The 21,336-nt window shown below is 36.8% G+C and overlaps 1 protein-coding gene across 1 annotated transcript; it reads right to left on the reverse strand.

Annotated features, from left to right (window-relative positions):
- Positions 1-6,088: 6,088 nt before the first annotated feature.
- LOC126976836 (NADH dehydrogenase [ubiquinone] flavoprotein 2, mitochondrial-like) lies at positions 6,089-18,771 on the reverse strand. Its single transcript, XM_050825460.1, has 6 exons — positions 18,639-18,771; positions 18,417-18,539; positions 9,774-9,961; positions 8,709-8,916; positions 6,847-6,923; positions 6,089-6,275 (listed from the first exon to the last, which is right to left on the reverse strand). The coding sequence occupies exons 1-6, from the start codon at positions 18,690-18,692 to the stop codon at positions 6,173-6,175; spliced, it is 753 nt and encodes a 250-aa protein (XP_050681417.1). The 5' UTR covers positions 18,693-18,771; the 3' UTR covers positions 6,089-6,172.
- Between the last annotated feature and the right edge of the window lie 2,565 nt (positions 18,772-21,336).

Genomic DNA, 21,336 nt, shown 5'->3' on the forward strand with positions numbered 1-21,336 from the left:
CGTCTTAATGTTTCTAGGTATAATCTTAAAATGCTTTTAACGGCTTTAAATAATAGATAAGCAAGGGAAGCATTAACGGGAAATTACTTACGCCAATATGTGTTTTGATATATATCAAAATTTTTAAGGTAATACAAGTTAAACACGCTATATATTGACTCATCACGATATCTATGGGTAGTAATATTGCTTTAAAAGTCAAAGTTAAATAAACTGTATTCAATTAGGCATAAACTAAACGCTTTTGAGTCGTCACTATAAATATTTCTATTAAATTACTGAATTAACCATAAGTTGAGCTCGTGAGAAGAACATACAAGAAACTCGACGGCCACTATTTTTAATCAAATAGAGTATTTTACAATGGCTGTATAATGGATGCTATTGTTAGAATCCCAATGAATGTTAAAGTGATTTCTAAGGGATTCTCTAGAGTTGTCTTTCACCGAGTATAGGTCAGATAAGAATTTTACGAAACGGATGTTACAAAATTCCACACACTCATTTAATTTTTTGTTGTGAAAAGAACAACTTCCGTCGAGTTAGCTAGTTTATAAATACATATTAATTTCATGGTTAGGGGAAAACTTAACGCCTTATTTTGGAGCTAATTCAAACTAATAAAAATTCCCAAAGAAAAAATTTATTAATGTATCAAAATTATTATTTAATATTATTTATACTATTTTATTTTATTTATGCTAAGTTGGTGCGAACTTTGTCTAATATTAAGGTATGAAGTTTTCACCTCGTTCGCGAGTAATATGTTACAATATGTACTTGAGGTATGAGGTTATGAGGGTCTTGTGGCGCCAGAGATAAGGCACGTTGAGGGCTTTGTTAAAGTAACCGTAAAATGTAATAAGGCGGTCATGGTAATGTGAACATGCTCCACTTTTCACCTTTTAACCAACAGTTACGAGCACCTAACTACTGTTTAGATATCCTTAGAACTAACCTAACGCAAAGTTGTTTGTTACAGCTTTAAAGCTATGCCCTAGACTTCATGTAAGTTGTTTCTTAATTTTAATTAAATATTGCAGTATATGTTATAAGTAATATGACTACAGTATTCCTTGATTAACGCGTGTGTTACTCATTTAAATAAAACACTTCAACTTCAACCACCTAAAAACGTGATCTGGAATAGTCTTGAAACGTCGGGTTAACTTAAATAAAAATTTAACTTTTACGCAAAAATCTAATGTAAAACCGTTACAACTACACGCGTTTTAATCCTTTAAAAGTGTTGTATTTAAAAGTAGTATGGCTACATAAATAATATTGTCTTCAGATCTTTACACATCAGATCGAATTTTGAAATATCAATGTTTTATTGTTATGCAATTGATGATTTGCTTAAAACCGTCTTCAAATCATCACCAAATTATAAAAAAACTCTTTCTTTGACGTTTCATCAGATTTAAAAATAAGCGATGTACATTGAAAATTTACTAATAATATAATTGATGTAAATTAATATAATTTAATTTATTACGTACTATGACGTAGTTTGATACCTTTCTTTTTTTACGATTCTTTGCTATTATCGATCACAAAGCAGTTGTGTAAAGACTGTTTCGGATATTAAGATCTATATTTTTTTAAATAACAGGATTAAATTCTTGATACACGCTCGACTGAAAAATAATAGTGGTGAAATTAATAAAAAAAAAAACACGCGTGCTTCAAAAAAAGCACGTACACCTTCCATAAAGGCCGGCAACGCTCCTGTGATTCCTCTGGTGTTGCAAGATTGTGGGCGGCGGTGATCACTTAACAACAGGTGACCCGTACGCTCATTTGTCCTCCTATTCCATAAAAAAAATGACACAACACAATATGAAGAACAATGTGTCTTTTACTTAACAATAAAATAAGAAAGAAAACATATTAATTGTCTAGTTGAGATTGTTATTCAAAAGCTTCAAATATTTAAGTTAGTGCGTTAAAAAGGGTTTTATAAATAAACTGATTTGATGAGTTAAACCAGTATATTAATTATTATTATTGCTTCAATATACAATTTTCATTTCAAATTATCTCAAAAATTTTACTTAAATAATGACAATTTTCAGTTGAAACAAAACAGTCGTGAACTAAAACTGAAATGTGCAATCTGCAAAAAAGTCTATCGAATAAATTTTCCAGTTTGTGGTTGTGATAATACAAGTTCGATCAAATACACTATATTTAGAAAAAAAAATACTATTTTAAGTTTTTTTGTGTCCTGTTATTTACTTAAGTTAAATCACGTTAAAAAAACGCGTAAAACCAGCATCACCACACTAAGCTGCTAAGAACGAAATTAGTTAAATTTTTCTGTTTTTACCCTGAGTGTAATTCTGTTTACTCTGATAAGAAAAGCTGCGGAATTAATTTTCACCACATTGTTTACTACGTTCAGTGTTTTTATGCAAGATATTATTCGTTGAAACTCGTGCCTACTAACTAAATTATTAATAATTACAATACTTTAAAATTAAGAAATAAACCATTGAAATAATATCCAATATTTAAATATTTTTTTTAAATTCTGTATTTGATGACGTCTTTAATTTTTTTAAATATTTTAATTTTATATTGTAGTGCCGCTCAGAATTTTTGGGTTTTTCAAGAACCCTGAGCGGCACTGCATTGTAATGGGTAGGGCGTATCAATTACCATCAGCTGAACGTGCTGCTCGTCTCGTCCCTTATTTTCATAAGAAAAAAATATATTATATTTAAATACATTCAATTATTTACTCTTTCATTCATAATTAACAAAAAAATCCTGGTCGAATTATCTATATGAAATTTCACAATAGGAATTCACCGGTGTTTTCTTTAAGTGATTGCTGATGAGTGAACCACACCTCATTTGACACCCATAATTTATTTTGTCTTCCAGAATTGAGAAAATTCAACAAAAGACTCAATGTAAATAGTAAACCTACTACTGTGGCCAATAAAAAAAACGGTTACGTGATACAACAAAGTGAGAATAGGAATACAGTTCAGTCATAAGAAGCCAATTGTGAGATTCCGCCGCTAGCAAGCAATAGTTTTGATCTTATTAGATTTAATCTTTTCCTCTTTGGTGAGGTTAAGGATGACTAAGACCATATCGAATGGTTTTTTGGTGATGGTTCAGCACATACGGTGCACCTCATGAGCCAGGTAACCCTGTTCTTTGCGCCAGTAGTTCGGCCTCAACTAATTCCGTAGGGACATTCCTTATGACGACCCTCAGGTGCTTCTCCTCAGGCAGAACGTAGGAGCGGAAACCCACAATCATCTCTCTGAGGAGAGAGGTTAAGACGTGGTGGTCCGCTAACTTTTTTTTTGATGAGAGACTGGTACGCTCTCGCCTGGAAGGAGAGCGTCTTCGGAATTTTATTTTTCACCGCCATCAAGCGACCTCTGTCTCCTATGATATGATAGGTGGCGGTTGGTGCGGTTTTGCGGATGGCACGGACACGGAAGTGGACACGGAAGTTGACGCGGAAGTGAACGCGGATGTGGAGCCGGTCTTCGTTGCGGCTTTCTTGGCGGGCGTGTGTGTGTGAGAAGGCGATTCGCGGCCGCTCTTCTTCTTTCTGCTGACGACCTAAAGGTCGTTTATGAAGTCGTCAGCGTTATCGTCTGATGTAACCGACGAGACGCTCGCGACTAAAGGACTAACGCGAATAGGTAGCACATATAATAGTATTTTATTAATGTTAATGATGTAAGGTTTGCTTATAAGAGATGTAATAATAAATTAAATCTTTATTGTAATTTTATACTTTTTAGTTTTTGAAGTCGGTTTCTAGTTATTAAAATTACACTTATTCACGGAAAAAAATTATGTGATGGAAAAAAATAAATAATTACACATTTTACGATACTTTTTGAGTAAAAGTTAAGTTACCAATTATGTGAAGCGAGGCGGTGGAGAAAACTCAATCAAGCACAAGAGTTGCGGAGAGTGATTTTTGGCTAACTACGTGTAATTATATAAGTTAAGGTTCAGTTCGCCATTAGCAGTATACGTTTTTTATTTATTACAAATCAAATCCTACACTTGAAATGTGGCATTTTTATACAGGTCATTCGGAACGCATATTTCCGCAGAGATCAACGACCAAGAATCTTCTACAAACATGTCAGAAAACACATATTTTCAGAAACTGACAAAAAATTTGCATCATTATTTTTACACGCTTTTTATAAGCTTCACCTGTATGTATATTCGTTTTTAACCGTCTCATTTAGGCGCGATTTTGACCCACTTATAACGGAGAGCTTTCGTTCAAACTTCGTAGATTTATCAGTTCCGACGACAATACATTAATTTGAAATAAGTATTTCATTTTTCAATTTGCAAAATAATATTTTTGTTAAATTTTATATAATTTTTTCATCGATAAGGTAGAAATGTTCATTTTAAATTTCAACCATTATATTTTTCAACCAAAGCATGTTTTTTATTTTTTTTTTAAACTACTTTTATTCTAATTGACGTAAAACCATATTTTGTAAACATATGAATATGTGGTGACCACTAAACATCTGATGACCCGTGCGCACGTTTTTCTACCTCTTCCATAGACAATGACAAACAACTTTTGCAGCGATAGCGTTGCGTTTGAATCGAAACTAAAACAATATGCAAGAATTAAAACGCTTTTGGGCATCGCTATTGTTGTTTACAAGCGGGCTGTGTTGTCACTGTGGGCTTGCTGAGGGATACCAGCTGTTCAATATATACCCATAAGGAGAAAATTTTTTCGTCTTAGAAAGGCAAGCCAAGGCTTATTCTATTTTTTTTGTGATAAGCGAATGGAAGAAGAAGGAAGTTACTAAGATTAAGAAAAACATCAATAATAATCAACTCAAGAACTTTTGAAAAATCACACAAAAGAGATAACAAACGGTTTTCATAAAGCTACTTTGAACATTCGATCTCTTAGAATCACCGAAAAACTTCATGAAAATAGAAATTTTGCTTACGGACTAAATAATTTTAAGATACTAAACTGGTGAGATTTATGTCTTAGGAAGGGAGGGGAAGAGGCTTCGTAGCTTCCCTTTATCGACCATATGTCTTTATCCTGGCGATCATTTCACCGACACTTGACAAAGTACCTAATAAGGATCACATTCCTCAGGATGAGTAACAGTTTGAAAATAATATGTGATTAATATATAATACTTATAAAATAATAATAGAGTCCAAATGATTGCGAAACTAAAGTGGCAGTGGGCAGGGCACATAGTTCGACGGACAGATGGCCATTTAGGCAGTTAAGTGATCGAATGGCGACTACGTACCGGAAGACGCAGTGTTGGTAGGCACAAGAAGGACTGAAGATCTAGTCAAGATCGCTGAAATACGTTGGATGTGGGCAGCGCAGGACCGATCGTCGTGGAAATCTTTGGGGGAGGCCTTTGTGCAGCAGTAGACGTCTTCCGGCTGATGATGATGATATAATACTTAGTTATTGATGAGATGTTTGTTGGTCCGTTGCAAATGAAATATTATTTTTTCTACAACTGTAGGCCTCTGATTTGTTTCCACTTTGAAATCTCAAGGTTAAAATATTTTTAAAGCTTTCAAATCATATTTTAAATAAGGTATGGTAGGAGCTTGTATCTCCCTTAATCAAATGATGTACGTGGACTAACTGTTCTTGGCCGATTACCTTTTTTATGCTTAGTAATTTACCACCAATCGAAATTTATATACATCGAGATACAGCGAGTAATTTTTCAAATATGATCAAAACAGATGGGTCCGTGTCTACTAATTGAAAACGTACCCAATCCCCATTATCTCTATGTTAGCTTTGCAAGAAATAATATTCCCAATAAAACAAGATCTTTTAGTAAATATTTTATTAATCAGTAGAAGGAATACGCTACATCACAAATTTTGGACAAAATGCACTAAGCATGAAGTCAGTTAAATAAGATTCTTGCTTTTGTATGTCTTGATATAAGCAGTGATAATACGAGTATGAACTGAGCCTGGCACAGGTATGTTGGTATGTCATTTTGTGGTCCAATTTGAATGATGCTAGCCGGTAATATCATCGGGGATATGAGCAAGGAAACGACATCTATGTGATACAATATTTACTTTTATTACTGCACTTAGACCATTTTATGGTGTACCAAAATATTTAATCTCAGCAAGTGGCAGGCGGTTATCCCATACATAGCGATGCCTGAATGCCAAATCCCGGTGGCGGAGGACATTCTAGCAATGTCGTTTGTCCTGATATTGGTTCCGCGGCACATCTCCCACTTCTGTATGGAAACATATAATTATCCGGTTTTCTTTTCCCAAAAATGACCCCTATTGGTCAGTGATTAGTGACTCTATCTAATGAGCTAGAAGTCCGTGGAATTCCAACTCAAACATTTTATATTTGTTTTGTTTCCGATGGATAAGTATTTAGGCGTGTTTGAGTCGCATAATGTACTGTCTTTTTCTTTTATTGCATTACAAATGGTTGCCTGGAAGAGAGCACTAAATAGTGATAAGGCCGCCATTTGCACCATATGATGTTATTATGTATAGTTAGTATAAAGTTAGTAGTTAAGTTACATTTGGTCAAGTGTTGTCAAAAAAGTGTAATAAATATATAAATAAATATTTTTTTACCTATCCAATGTATTAAAATACAATGAATTATATATTTCGCTTAGCGTGTAAATAAGTAATAATAAGTTAAGGTTTTATAAGATTATTGTTTGGTTATTGGCAGTATAAGGCTGATATCTATAGAGTGTACTTAAGTTTACTCACGAAAAACTAAGCTATATTTTAAGTAAGTAAAGTCTGAGTACGTTCTATAGATCTCAGCCTAAGACTTACTGTGGTCCGGCTGGAGGAATACCTCCACACTTTAGTGTTTCAATTATTCTGTATACGTCGCAAACTGTGACATCCTCCTGCAACAATTAATATTATATTCTAGTCTGTTGCGCTAAAAGATACATAATAAATCGCAAGTCACAAATCACATCTTTATAATATATATTTAATGAAAATGGTCTTTGTTTGAGGCTCTCGATTTATTTGATTTATTGGTCAGATTGCCATATACATCTACGCGGATTAAGTTAACTTCATACGTTTTTTCCGCTTAAATATATTGCTATTAGATTTTATGTTAGTACATATGCTCTGAATATTTCCAGTGCTTTCTAATAATATAGCATATAAACAAAACCTGACCTTTGGTGCATTCGTAAACGCGACAAATAAATATCGGCTTGACTGCCCTGACTACCGATCCCACTGTACCTATACAATCAAACGATAAGTTATACGTTGTTCAATTTCAAGATGTCCGCTCATCTCACCTGGGCTTTATCCGAACAATGTTTGACAAATTGGAAGCAGGCTAACGAATAATTTCAGAAGTTTTAGGATATTTTGTGAATTCTCTCTTTTCTCATACACATATTTTTTAATATGCCCACAGACAAACGCAAGATCAACGTGAAGTCTTAAGACTTGCTTCAAGTTTTTATGTCGAAAACTAGTATATTTTTTATGATAATAAGGGACGAGACGAGCAGGACTTTCAGCTGATGGTAATTGATACGTTCTGCCCATTACAATGCAGTGCCACTCAGAATTCTTGAAAAACCAAAAAAATCTGAACGGCACAACAATAATTGCGCTCGTCAGACCAAAAGATAATAATGTTTACACATTACTGCATCACGGCAGAAATAGGCGCCGTTATGGTGCCCATAATCTAGTCAGTATCTTGTGCAATGGAGCCTCCCATTCATTATTACCATCAACTGATCGTCCTGCAGCAAGTCTCGTCCCTTATTTAAAAAAAATATAGATTTCCTTTGCGTTAGATGTACTCATCGACTCGTCAACTGCAACGATTAATATAAATTTTAGTCTGTTGCGCTAAAAGATACATAATAAATCGCAAGTCACAAATCACATCTTTATAGTATACATCTAATGAAAATGGTCTTTGTTTGAGGCTCTTTCACGCCTAAACCACTAATCTTATCGACATGAATGTACAACCATTCGATGCGAAATTTATCCTAGATGGTTTGTGGCTACTTGTTTTTTATTGTTGAATCTATTTCCATTTAAAATTCGGCGATTCGAAGCGGGCCAGAACGGCTAGTATAATTATAAGGACATTTTTATGGAAGAGAAGAATTTATACTGGTCACCTGATCACTGTGTGACAATTTATAGTGATCACCGCAGCCCATGCTCTCTTGTAACACCAGAAGAATCACAAGAGTTCGACAGATGAAACCACAACTTGAGAGTTGAACAAAGCATACAAGATTTTATCAACGATACGTCACTCGGACGGTTGGCTCAGTTGGAAGAGCGCTCGCACGGAACGCAAGAGCACCGCATTTTGTTTTGTTTTCAAATGTTATTTGTGTAATTAATGCCAGAAGTGAGAGTTATCACTTTAAAACATAACAAATTGTTAATAATTATACTACTTGGGATGATAGATAACTAAAATAAAATAATAGAACTTATCATCCTACATAAAATGCACTATTTTATACTCGTTGCTTTGAAAGTTGGAACTATGTCCAAAATAAGGTAAGACTCGCTTTATTATTAATAGTTATTATCTCTATAGTAATTATGTTGCAACGTAGCTAGTATACCTCGAGCAACAGAAGCTACAACTATTATTTATACGTTGGCAAGACTCCAGCTTCACTCACGTAGTAATCATCGTCGACAACCATCAAAGGAGCGTTCGCGCATGCGCCCTGGCACTGCACCGTGTCCACTCCGAACATTCCATCTGGAGACAGTTTCCCAGTGTAGCAGCATGTGGCCTGTTCTACCGCACGGAGAATGACGTCAGAGCCGAGAAGCATACATGGTGTCGTTACACAAACCTTAATGTTATACTTGCCTCTGTATCGCCTGAAAATTAAATCTTTTGGAAGTAAAAGTTCTTTACACACGTTTGACTTGCGGAGTAAGCTGGAGAATGCGTGACAAGAGAATTACGTTCAAACGCTAGCGTTACGCGAACGGTGATTTTTTGATTATTTCGTAATTTATTTTCGTTCTAAAGCACTCTCGTTTTCTCTTATTCTACATTTTTTTTTTCACAGAATTATTTTGTAAGCTCATTAACCTATCACTTGGAATTATTTTAATCTTGAAAGTATTTTTTGATGTTAGTGGCAGATTATATCTGTGAAAATATTATCTATATTTCTGTCGGCCCATATTAATTTTATTAAATATCTAAGTTGATATTCATTGAAAGTTTGTTAGATAATTAAAGTAAACATAAACCATTTTAAAATGTGATATTAATATTACTGGAATAAATCGGAATATCGATGAAATTTGAAGTAATTTTTAGATCAAAACACTGCATTTTAGGCAACATATTAATTAGGTACGATAAAACTGTTTTAATTAGTCGTTATTTTGCTAAATCCATAATTCTGCGAATGTTATTAGTTTTTTTGAGTGTTCTTTCCGCTCAGTCTTTAAAAAATCCATCACATTCCAGTTTCAAATGTAATATTTTGTTTATCCAAATGATTTGAGTTTTCAATTCGACACGAGACTGGCAGGAGACTGCTAGATTTTGGCGAGTCAACGCGTCCTGAGGATGCCTCGTGTAGAGGCGAAACACGTGTCGAATTTGGATAATAGTGGATTTCCGCATAGTAACGCCTACTTCAATATTTTTTTTTATATTTTGTTTATTTTTAATTGTAACAGTATTTATGGCCAGACTGAGTAATAAATGAAAACTTTACCTTTTATACATCGTATAAAACGTTGCCCACTCGTATACTCTCATTCGTGGTATACGAAGCACCTCGGCGACCTTGTGCATAGCTGATATAGGAACCCAGCCGATTTGTCTTTGAACAATGTCCAATGCTCCAAATAAGGCTGATCGCTGGCAAACCTCAGGATAGTTTTTAATCAACGCACATATCCTCTAACATATAAAGTATAATTAGCTGTCGCTCTAAAGGTTACAAAACTATATTACATAAATTGTTATCATAGAAAAGGTTGTATGAAAAGCTTGTTGCATTATCTTTTAATTTAAATAGTAAATGTAATGTACATTGAACATCAAAAGAAAATAAAAAGATATTTTTTGCTAAGAATCATAACAGAGTTGAACTTAGTATTCCGTAGCACGAATTAGGAGGTAAAAATATTGAAGTTGATAGAGCTTTAGTCCACGATTATAATGATTAAACTCTTATTACAAGGTAATGCACCATTTTCTAGAAAATTACGTTAAACATTCTAACCGAAAATGGGTATATCATGGAAATAAAACGCTACATGATCGCTGGCATAGCTTTGCAAGGCTAAAAGCTGAATACGAAACAGAACACAGGAATATTCACGCAACTAGTAACTACGAAAGAATAAACATTGCATTAAAGAAATAAACAAAAAATCATAGAAAAAATTAGAACTTCCTTAGGCGTGACCTGGGGGTAACTCAGCATATTTTTCAAAAGTCAACCGAAACAATTTTTAACCATTATAATTTAATGGTTTAAAAAAATTGTTTCAAATTGCTTGCTTGCTTGAAAATCTCCAAGTGTATTTGTTTATTTAAGACTACTTTTGTAATAAAAGTTCTCAGTCTGACTTATGCGACATTCGTTAATTGGAACGAAGTTCCTTATCGCGCGTTGTGAATGGGGGCTAGACGGAAAAAATTCTTACGAAAAGTTGTCACGACACTTTTTGCTATAGTAAGCTATTGTAAGCTGTGCGGCGTGCGCATGTTTCTCTGTCTGTCTGTTATAAATGGATATTAAATAATAATAATATTTTTTATTATTATATTAATAATAATATTATTAATTTATTTAATATTAAATTTATAATTAAATTATTAATATATATATTAATTATAAGAAATGTTATAAAATAATATTATAAATATTAAATAATATAATATTAATAATTTTCTTATAATAATTAATATAAATAATATATATAATATATTATATATTATATATATATATATATATATATATATATATATATATATATATATATATATTTAATAATTAATTTAAAAAATAAAATTTAAAATTAATATATATAAAATTTTACTACAATTCCTTCACTAATTAATCGAAAGGAACTTCGTTCCATCCGGGTGTCCCTTGACAAAAAGGTTCGAGCTCATACAGCCATATTCGTTAATCTATATATATATATATATATATATATATATATATATATATATATATATATATATATATATATATAAGAGCATGTTTGTTTGTATGTTCTCTAATAACTCCTAAACTATTCGACTGATCTCAATGAAATCTTTTGTAATAGATTCGTTTTTCAGGTCAGCTAGTATTCAATAACAACGTTATATTAATATGTGTTATAATAATAATTTAATCTTCAATTTCTTATTAATTTTATTCAATTATTTATTAAAACACGGCTTTAAATAATGTAAGTATATTAGTAATGGCATAAATTAATTCTTCTTGTCTTTCAACTTTTAAAGTATATATAATATATTGACACGGGAGTGGATCAGGGATTGGAAATAATACTCTGCTCATAGGAATGAGTCTTTATTTGCGTTCACTTTTTCTGAACTTGCGCTTCGCCGGTCTGCCGCTGTTCCTCTTGTGGGCGGCGTTACCTTCAACGCGTCACACCGCACTGAACACTAAGTCTCTTCTATCTTCTTCTTCTTGGAACACTTCCACTTTTCACTGCTTCTTCTTTTCTTCTTTACACTTTAGAGTCATAACTAGAACTGCCGTAGGCCACGCTTAGTGCGGCTTATATACCCCAGGATCCGTTCTATTTTCAAAATGATCCTCCCATTCCATCTTTAAATTTAAATTGTACTAGAAAATTCTTTTAACTATTTTTATCCTGCTTACACATTTTCCATCCTTTTTTTTCTGTTCGATTTGATCCTGAACTTACTAGAAATTTTCTTTAACTTCACAAAACCCAAAAAAATCCATACACTGGTAGGTGTATCGAACCCGGGTCTACAGCGTCTAAAGTAAACACTTTTCCGCTGAGCTACGAGTATTGCTGACGGAGCTGTTGAAATTAACAATGTGTTGAAGTTTGACAACTCTCGTCATATACTTCGAAGGGTTGCTACGCAACACTGCCCCCTCCCAAGACATGATCGTCCCGATCATCGTTGCTTCCGTAGTACTTAGCCACCCGATCGACATGTACGATTTTCGGGGGACTTCGAGGGGTACTCTGGATCCTGAGAGTCACATCATTTATCCTTGTGATTACTTTATATGGTCCCTCCCAACTTGGTTGGAGCTTCGGAGACTTCCCCTTTCGCCTTACAGGATTGTGTAACCAAATCAGGGTTCCCTCTTCAAAACTAGGAATATTAGCTCTTCGATCGTAGCTGGTCTTCATCCGTTCACTTGCCTTAAGCCCATTTGTTCTAATTTCCTCGTAGATGTCAACCATTTTTTTCCGTAACTCATCCACATATTCTGTTATACTTTTCGGAGTATCCGGTGGACAGCCTGAGAGTAAATCAGCTGGCAATTTCAATTCCCTTCCAAAATTGGCGTACGCAGGAGTCACCGTTGTTGTCTCGTGTATTGCGCTTATATACGACATAAGAAACAGTGGAATGTACTCATCCCAGTTATCCTGATGACTGTCCACTACTTTTGCCAGATGTCGCTCCAATGTTTGGTTAAACCTCTCCACCATCCCGTCCGACTGTGGATGATATGGCGTGGTTCTGGTCTTATGGATTCCCAAGATCTTGCAAACTTCTTGAAATACTTGTGACTCGAAGTTCCGCCCTTGGTCACTGTGCAACTCCAAAGGCACACCGAATCTGCAGAAAACTTCATACACCAGCTTCGTCGCAACGGTAACTGCTTCTTGATTCGGTAGAGCAAATGCTTCCGGCCACTTCGTGAAATAATCCATCATCACCATTATGTAACGGCTTCCAGCTTTGGTGACTGGAAACGGTCCGGCTATATCCAGAGCTACTCTCTCCCACGGAGCCCCAACATTATACAACTTCATAGCTCCTCTGCTCCGGGTTTGAGGTCCTTTGACAGCTGCACAACTCTTGCATTTACGGCACCAGTCTTCCACATCATCACGGCAATGCAACCAGTAAAATCGTTCTTTAATTTTCATGAGAGTTCTTCTTATTCCTAAATGTCCACCTGAAGAACCATCGTGATAAGCTCTCAGGATCTCGTTCACCTTCTCCCTGGGAACGACCAGTTGCAGATGGCAATTCTTTCCTTGCGGGGTTTCCCATTTCCGGCAGAGCAACCCGTCATGCATCACCAAACTATTCCATTGTGCCCAGAGACTCTTGGTAGCCGTACTGTGTCTAGCCACTTCAGACCATTTTGGTTTGAGTGATCCACTTGCTAGCCAATGTAAAAGTGGTTGTAGATCCTTATCATCTTCCTGAGCTCTCCTCATTGCATCGTTGCTCCAGTTCCCATCGATCGAATCTGTTCTGATCAGTCGGATTATTGGATTTTCTTTCTCCTCCTGACGAATGCAATGTTTGCATTCCACCGGACAAGGTCTTCTAGATAAAGCATCTGCGTTTCCATGAGTTTTTCCTCCTCGATGTTCGATTTCAAAGTCATACTCTTGAAGTTGCTCAATCCATCTGGCCACTTGTCCTTCCGGATTCTTGAATTCTAGTAACCAAGGCGGCATGATCAGTCCTTACGAGTAATTTGCGACCCAACAAGTACTTTTTAAAATGGCAATGACTTTTTTTTAATGTCTTTACCATGGCAAGTAACTCCCTACGAGTTACACAGTAGTTTCTCTCCGGCTTCGATAAAGATTTGCTAAAGTATGCAATTACAACTTCTTGATCTCCCCTCTTCTGAGATAACACTCCACCAATTCCACAATTGCTAGCATCAGTATCTACTATGAATCTTCCCTCCGTGTCAGGATATACGAGGATAGGTGATTCACATAGTCGTTTCTTCAACTCTAAGAAAGCTTTTTCGCAGTCTTCATCCCAGGAAAAGGCTCTTTACTCCTCCGTCAGTCGATGTAAGGGCTTAGCAACATCGGAAAACCCTTTCACAAAGCGTCGATAATAAGAGCAAAGTCCAAGGAATGCTCTCACATGTGTCTTTTCTGTCGGCGTCGGCCAGTCCTTGACAGCATTTTTCTTGGCAGGATCCGTCGCAACGCCTTGCTCCGAGATAACGTGCCCCAAGTAATTCACCTGACGTTGAAAGAAGGAACATTCCTTTGGACTCGACTTCAAGTTGGCACCCTGCAGTTTTGCGAAGACTTTTTCGAGCTTCTTAAGATGATCTTCAAAACTTCGTCCCATAATGATTATGTCATCCAAGTAGACAAGGCAGGTTTCTCCCAACATACCTGCCAGCACATACTCCATCAACCTTTCGAAAGTAGCTGGGGCGTTGCATAATCCGAAGGGCATTGTTTTGAACTGCCATAACCCTTTTCCCGTTGAAAAAGCCGTCTTCTCCTTGTCTTTAGGGTCCAGATCAACTTGCCAGTAACGACTTTTCAAATCCAGAGTAGTGAACCACGTCATGCCACAAAGTGAATCTAAGGTGTCATGGATTCTTGGCAATGGATAACTGACCTTCTTAGTAACATCAATCAGACGCCGATAGTCCACACAAAATCTAGTTGATCCATCCTTCTTCTTCACCAGAACCACTGGAGAACACCATGGACTCGACGACGGTTCTATCACACCATTTTCTTTCATATCCCGAATCATGTATTCCACTTCTTGTTCGCGTACAAACGGAATACGTCTTGGTCTTTGCCGTATCGGAACAGTGTCTCCTGTGTCGATCTTGTGTTTCACCAAACCAGTTCTTCCGATGTCCCCGTCGTTCTTTGAGAAAATCCCGGAGTAGCGTAGCAGGAAATTTCTCGCTTTTATTAACTGTAGCTTGGTAAGATTGTCCTTACAGCCATCCAGAAGTTTCTGTATGTTCATATCCTGGTTTGCAGCTCCGGTCTTCCTCCCTTCTTCACACTTTCTTAACCAAGCTATCTCCTCACAAGCTCCGATCACTGTTCCCTTCCTAATGATTTGCTTGTCCTCATGAGGATTAAACACGGGAACCATCGCAATCTGGGATTTACCCACAACAGTCCTGGCTGGGATCCATGTCGTGTCCGATGTCTCTCTTTCTATTATAGCGCATTTACAAGGTCTTCCTTTGTCATCCCTTGGCAGGACTACCGGGACTAGGGTCTGCGATCTCGGATTTAAAGTAGTGTCTCTTAAGCACAACACTTTCCCAATAGTTCCGCCTTTTATTGGAATTTCTTCACCTCCATGCTTCAATACACCATTTTTCATGTCAATGGTACACTGATGATTTCGAAGAAAATCCAACCCAATGATGCAGTCATCTGTGATATCCGCGATTACCACCTTTTGCCAGTACAACGTATCCCCGATTTTCATGGCCACGACCTTCTCGCCCTGGACTGGTATGCGCTGGCCGGTAGCTGTTGTGAGTGTTAAGTTTACATTTTCTCGCATATGTCGTCTTCCGATGCTCTCTAGTCCTCTTTGGCTAACGACTGTACGTGAGGCTCCCGTATCCAAAGTGAAACGGCAAGATTTTCCATTTATCATTCCTTCTATAACTAAAGTGTTTCCGTCACATGTCTGCTTAACGAAGATCCTTGGGGCTTTGGTTCTACCGGCCAGCGCCCACCCCACTGCCCTGGCCTTTTCTAGTTTTCCTGCTGCTCCAGCGGTGATGTTGAGACCGCCGCATCCTTCCTACTTTGCGTTATGCTCACACGCCTGGGGCAAGTGCTCCTAATGTGTCCTCGCTCCCCACAACCATAGCATACTGGGTTATATGCTTGCCTTCGGCTGGAATCTGCTGGTACAATTTTGCGGAGTCTCAACGCCCGAGAATCGTGGCGAACCGCTTCCACTTCCAACGCATGTGCCACCGCTTTCTTCAAGCTGGTATGATGACTCAATCGTACGGCTGCTCTAACTTCGGCGTCCCGTATTCCATCGATGAAAACTTGGAGCAGCATTTCTTCTATTGCAGCTGGCGACGACTGATATGCTTTACGCACTAGTTTCTCGGCTTCCACGGACCACTGCTGTAGAGTTTCGCTGGCCCTTTGACTGCGGTCCTTAAGTTGCGCCCGGTACGCATGTTCGAGGTGTTTATCACCATAGCGTGCCTCCAACGCGTCAATAAGGTCTGTGTAGGTCACTTCCTCCTTCCCAGCGCCGAGTGCTTCCAATACGGAGAGTGCTTCGCCACGGAGCGCTAGTGTGAGGGCAGAGAGCGCTTCTTGGTCACTCCAACCGCAGGCTCTTCTGACCGTCTCCAATTGTAGCTTAAAGGCAGCCCAGGAAGACTTGCCGTCGTAGGGAGGTACTTTTAAATTTCTGCTCGATGTGGTTCCGCACGAAACTCCTGTGTTGGCTAAAGGACACACGACCCTCCCACTGAGCTGATTAATGGTAACTTCCATCTCTCCCATCTTCCGTTGAAAGTTCTCTTCAACTTTGTCCATCTTCTTTTCCACACTGTCAATCCGGGCGATCTCTTTTTCCACAGCGTCAATACGGGTGGAGTTTTTCTGCACAACGGATAAAATGTCTTTGGAGAGGCCTTCATGCCTCGCAGCTGCTCCTCCTGTCGGCGTGCTTGTTCCTCCTGTTGGCGCGCTTGCTCCTCTTTCAAGCCCAGCAGCTGCTCCTCCTGTCGGCGGGCTTGCTCCTCCTGTCGGCGCGCTTGCTCCTCCTGTCGGCGCGCTTGCTCCCTCTGTCGGCGCGCTTGTTCCTCTTGCAAGGCCCGCAGCTGCTCCTCCTGTCGGCGCGCTTGCTCTTGCATCATGGCGGCCATCTGCTGCATGAGCGCGCTGATGTCTACGGCAGGAGCCTGCGGTGCTGAAACGGTCGCACTGAGTCCAGAGCTGGATGTTTCTGACTCGTCCTCTGCCGCTGCAGCTGCTCCCGCTCGCGTGGTCACTCCTTTCTCGTTCCTGGGCACTAATGGCATCATTCCAATCCCACTTCTGACACCAATTGACTCGGGAGTGGGTCAGGGATTGGAAATAATACTCCGCTTATAGGAACGAGTCTTTATTTGCGTTCACTTTTTCTGAACTTGCGCTTCGCCGGTCTGCCGCTGTTCCTCTTGTGGGCGGCGGTACCTTCAACGCGTCACACCGCACCGAACACTAAGTCTCTTCTATCTTCTTCTTCTTGGAACACTTCCACTTTTCACTGCTTCTTCTTTTCTTCATCTTCTTCTTCTTTACACTTTCGAGTCAGAACTAGAACTGCCGTAGGCCACGCTTAGTACGGCTTATATACCCCCGGATCCGTTCTATTTTCAAAATGATCCTCCAATTCCATCTTTAAATTTAAATTGTACTAGTAAATTCTTTTAACTATTTTTATCCTGCTTACACATTTTCCATCCTTTTTTTTCTGTTCGATTTGATTCTGAACATACTAGAAATTTCCTTTAACTTTACAAAACCCAAAAAAAATCCATACACTGGTAGGTGTATCGAACCCGGGTCTACAGCGTCTAAAGTAAACACTTTTCCGCTGAGCTACGAGTATTGCTGACGGAGCTGTTGAAATTAACAATGTCTTGAAGTTTGACAACTCTCGTCATATACTTCGAAGGGTTGCTACGCAACAATATATAGTATAAACTGGATGTCCTAGAATAGGTGGGACAAGCAAGGGCAAACGAAAATAACATATTTTGTCTATGAGCTTTCAGATAAGCAAAAAAAGGATATATGTATATATCTGTTAATTATTCTATAAGTTAATTAAAATTAAGTTTTACTTCAATCGCGCGTAAAGATTACACACACACACTTTTTTAACAGGCCGTCAAGTCTGGGCTCTAGCCTTTTTAGTCTAAAAATAAATTATTGATGAAGCCGTCTAGTCTGTTCCAGACTATTTCCACGTTTCATTTCACTGTTTTACATTTACAATTTACAGTTTTTAGCCACCCGCCGCCCGCGTTCGTTTTATTTGCGTGCCTTCGCGTTTTGGGGATCAATTTTTTTTTCGTTATGTACTTGAAAACTGTGCATTAACTTATAATAAGAATAGTAGCAATGTAATCACGGATGGAAGTTCTAACAATTACAAGTTATAAAAATTTGTTAGGTTAGGCTATTTTAGAACAGTTAAAACAACTACCAAAACCGAACTGTAGGAGTTTTCCCCTCTTTCCCTTTCTTTCCTCACCAAATTAGTGAGGGGAGGGTGTACCCGCCTCGCCCACTTGCCCTTCTCCTGGTTCCCCCCCTCAAGCTATGGGACACTAAGTCTTAACCTCATAACAGACTATCAATGTTAAAAAAATCTGAATGTAAGCAAATTGATGCATTACCGACATGTTAGCTTCGGTGAATTCAAAAGGCGTGCTGGCATTATTATCCGGACTATCACGATGAACCACAAGTTCACTTTTAAGAAGTCTAGTGGTCGACAAGTTTCGTATTGTATGAGGAACCTGAAAGAAGAATAATTTTAGTTGTACCTATTTGCTAGACTGAAAATACAAACTAAATAAAAAAATAAAATGTTAGTGCTATTTTAATATAATACTTACGTAGGTGCCAAGTTTAGAAAAGGATTTACATGTACTTAGTAGCGTTGTAGCCATTAAAATAAATCTGTAATCAACTAACTTTGAAAAGCCTGTAATAATATTTAACAAATAGCGAAATATTATCCGATTTATTTCTAAATGTCAGTCAAGTAATGACATACATATTTATCTTGAAACACCTAACCATGAAGTCTTTATTCAATATAACCTTAAAGGAATAAATGATTTGTGTCAAAATATTGTAAAATAGTGTTAAAATATTGTAGAATTTCAACGCGATGATATGAAATAATGTGAAGTTCTTTCTGTAAGTACTGCCATTATGATTCATCCCCAAATTTTTTATGACTGTTTCTCAAATGTAAATATACGATAGTTAGTAGCAAGTTAGTAGTTTGCAGCCTAGCGAAACTCTCTAAGAAAAAAGCGACTCGATTGTATGAAACATGCAGTCATTGATAGATTGACAGATGATGGCTATAATCTTCTAAAAAATTTAAAAATAAAAACATATTTAACAAAAAAACAACTGACTTCAAAAACACTAGTTCTAGTTACGATTCTTGTTATTTTTGGAATCCTTGTCCTTCTGCCGCGACTCGCTCTCGTCTCCTCACGACTCAAGCACATCTCACCTATAACTATGTATGATGTTAAATTAAATTAATTAATTAGATTGTATAAAAATACGCAATAATTTTATACTTTTTAGGGATTATTATATCTATTATTTTGGAATAGTGGTTTTGAAGTCAGTTGTTTTGTTAATTTTTTTTTTTATTTTAAGTGAATTTAAAATACTCTTACTAACAATTTGTCTATATACTAAATTTTTCAATGCGGCAATGAATGTAAACGCTTTGCAATTACTGTAAGTCTTTAAGGAGTCCCATATTCGACTACGACAATTACTTGATATACATAGCTATGTTATGGTAGATGACTTAAATATAATAATAATAGCATAAAAAAGTTTCAGCCGAGTATCGTTAATTTGCTACTAAGAATTGAAGAGTTCCGTTACTTTGTCATGGATTCCGTTATCAGAACTTAACCAAACACTCATCAAACTACTTTTGAAGTATATCTTTCCAACAAAAAAAGAATCATCGAAATTGGTTGGCGCGATATTGAGTTATTCGTAAATTTATCACTCACATACGTATAGCAAATTTAAGACTTTTATGGTTTTCTCATGGATGCCATTGTCAGATCTGGACCAAATTCCAATGGAAGTACACAAGAGGAAACCCAGTCGGAAGTTTTGAGATAACAAACATAAAAAATGTCCGACGAGTTGAGAACTTCCTCCTTTTTTGAAGTCGGTTAAAAAAATGGAGATAGCCAAAATCCACTACGTTTTTAGCAACTGTTTGCTTTCAAACTTAGCCGGATTATACTTCGTCGCCAATCGCCATACTGTAAATGCTACTATTTCAAACTATACAAAATGTTGAGTTATAATGTTATGTTATTAATTTTTGTTTATAATAGTTCTTTATATTGATATGGCCATATAGTGATTTGTTCTTTTTTATATATTTCAGTCAATATTTTAACGTCTATCCTTACTTTCCCTCTGCTATTCCCTCGAATATACTACTATTAATTAAAATAATATGATATAGATATCTGGACCAATATTATAACGCTTAAAAGTTGTTGGTTAAAAACTGATGAAAAGACAAGGGTATTTTAAGACAAATATGAGTAATAAACGGATAGTTAAATATAAACTGTGTTATATCAACAAATTTAGATGCAAAACTAAACTCCGTAATCCATTCCTTAAAATCACAGTAAAATGAGTTAAGCTTTTAAAATAGCGTGAATCTTTGCCACATTGCCGAGAGCTAAGCAAATATGGTTTGATAAAAATACTTTTATGAGGCGCTTTTTAATGCATTTAATTTAACCGATTTAAACGAAGTTTTGTCGGAATATTTTCGAGACCAGTTTCAAGACCCTACAAAGGACATAGGATAGTAATTATTCCAAAAACCATCCCTGCTGCGGTTAAAAAACCATGCTGAGGGAATAATTGCGTTAGCGTCACCTCCCATTTCAACCCACAACAAAATCGCGAGAATTTTATCGAGATATTTTCATTTAAGGTATAGGGTAGCAAGTTTTAAGATATTCAAATAAAATTTGAAAAACAACATTTTATGAACGATGCGGGACTCTAACCCTCCGGCGTTCCGTGCCGGTGCTCTAACCAACTGAGGTAACCGTTCGAGTCACGTACCGTCATAGAATCTTGAATGCTATGTTCAACTCTCAGGTTGTGTCTCTTTTTAAGTATTACTATACGTATAATATTTTGCGTATCTCAAAATCAGCTGAAACGAATGGGATGAAATTACTACATGAATTGTATTCCTTTACATAAAAAAATGGCTCTGTCGAAAATCCTATTACTCCACAGCTGAATATCTAAGTGATCGGACAGCATGGGGCTAGATTATGATTATTGTATAGCAATAGCAATGACAGTACAATATTGTATATTTTTATTAAAAAGAGCGCAAAAAAGAATGCTGGGAGAGTTTGTTGCGCCGCTTCTTCTCTCTCAGAGTGCCATTTGTTTCCGAAGCGGTAGTAGTATCTAGTATATTAGAAATGACATAAAAAATAATTCTAAAGGAATCAATTTTCAGAAAATAAATGCAGTTTATGCCTTTTAAGAGTGAGCGTA

This window comes from Leptidea sinapis, chromosome 42, assembly GCF_905404315.1.
Source record: "Leptidea sinapis chromosome 42, ilLepSina1.1, whole genome shotgun sequence".
Classification (NCBI taxonomy): Eukaryota; Metazoa; Arthropoda; class Insecta; order Lepidoptera; family Pieridae; genus Leptidea; species Leptidea sinapis.

Bases quoted from the DNA above. Each gene is read 5' to 3' on its own strand.
- LOC126976836 (XM_050825460.1), bottom strand. From the start codon at position 18,692: ATGGCTACAACGCTACTAAGTACATGTAAATCCTTTTCTAAACTTGGC. The intron at 8,917-9,773 runs GTAAAGTTTTCA...TTTAATTTTCAG, and splicing joins TTTTATACGATGTATAAAAG to GCGATACAGAGGCAAGTATA. The intron at 6,924-8,708 runs GTGAGTGAAGCT...TAATTGTTGCAG, and splicing joins TTGTCGACGATGATTACTAC to GAGGATGTCACAGTTTGCGA.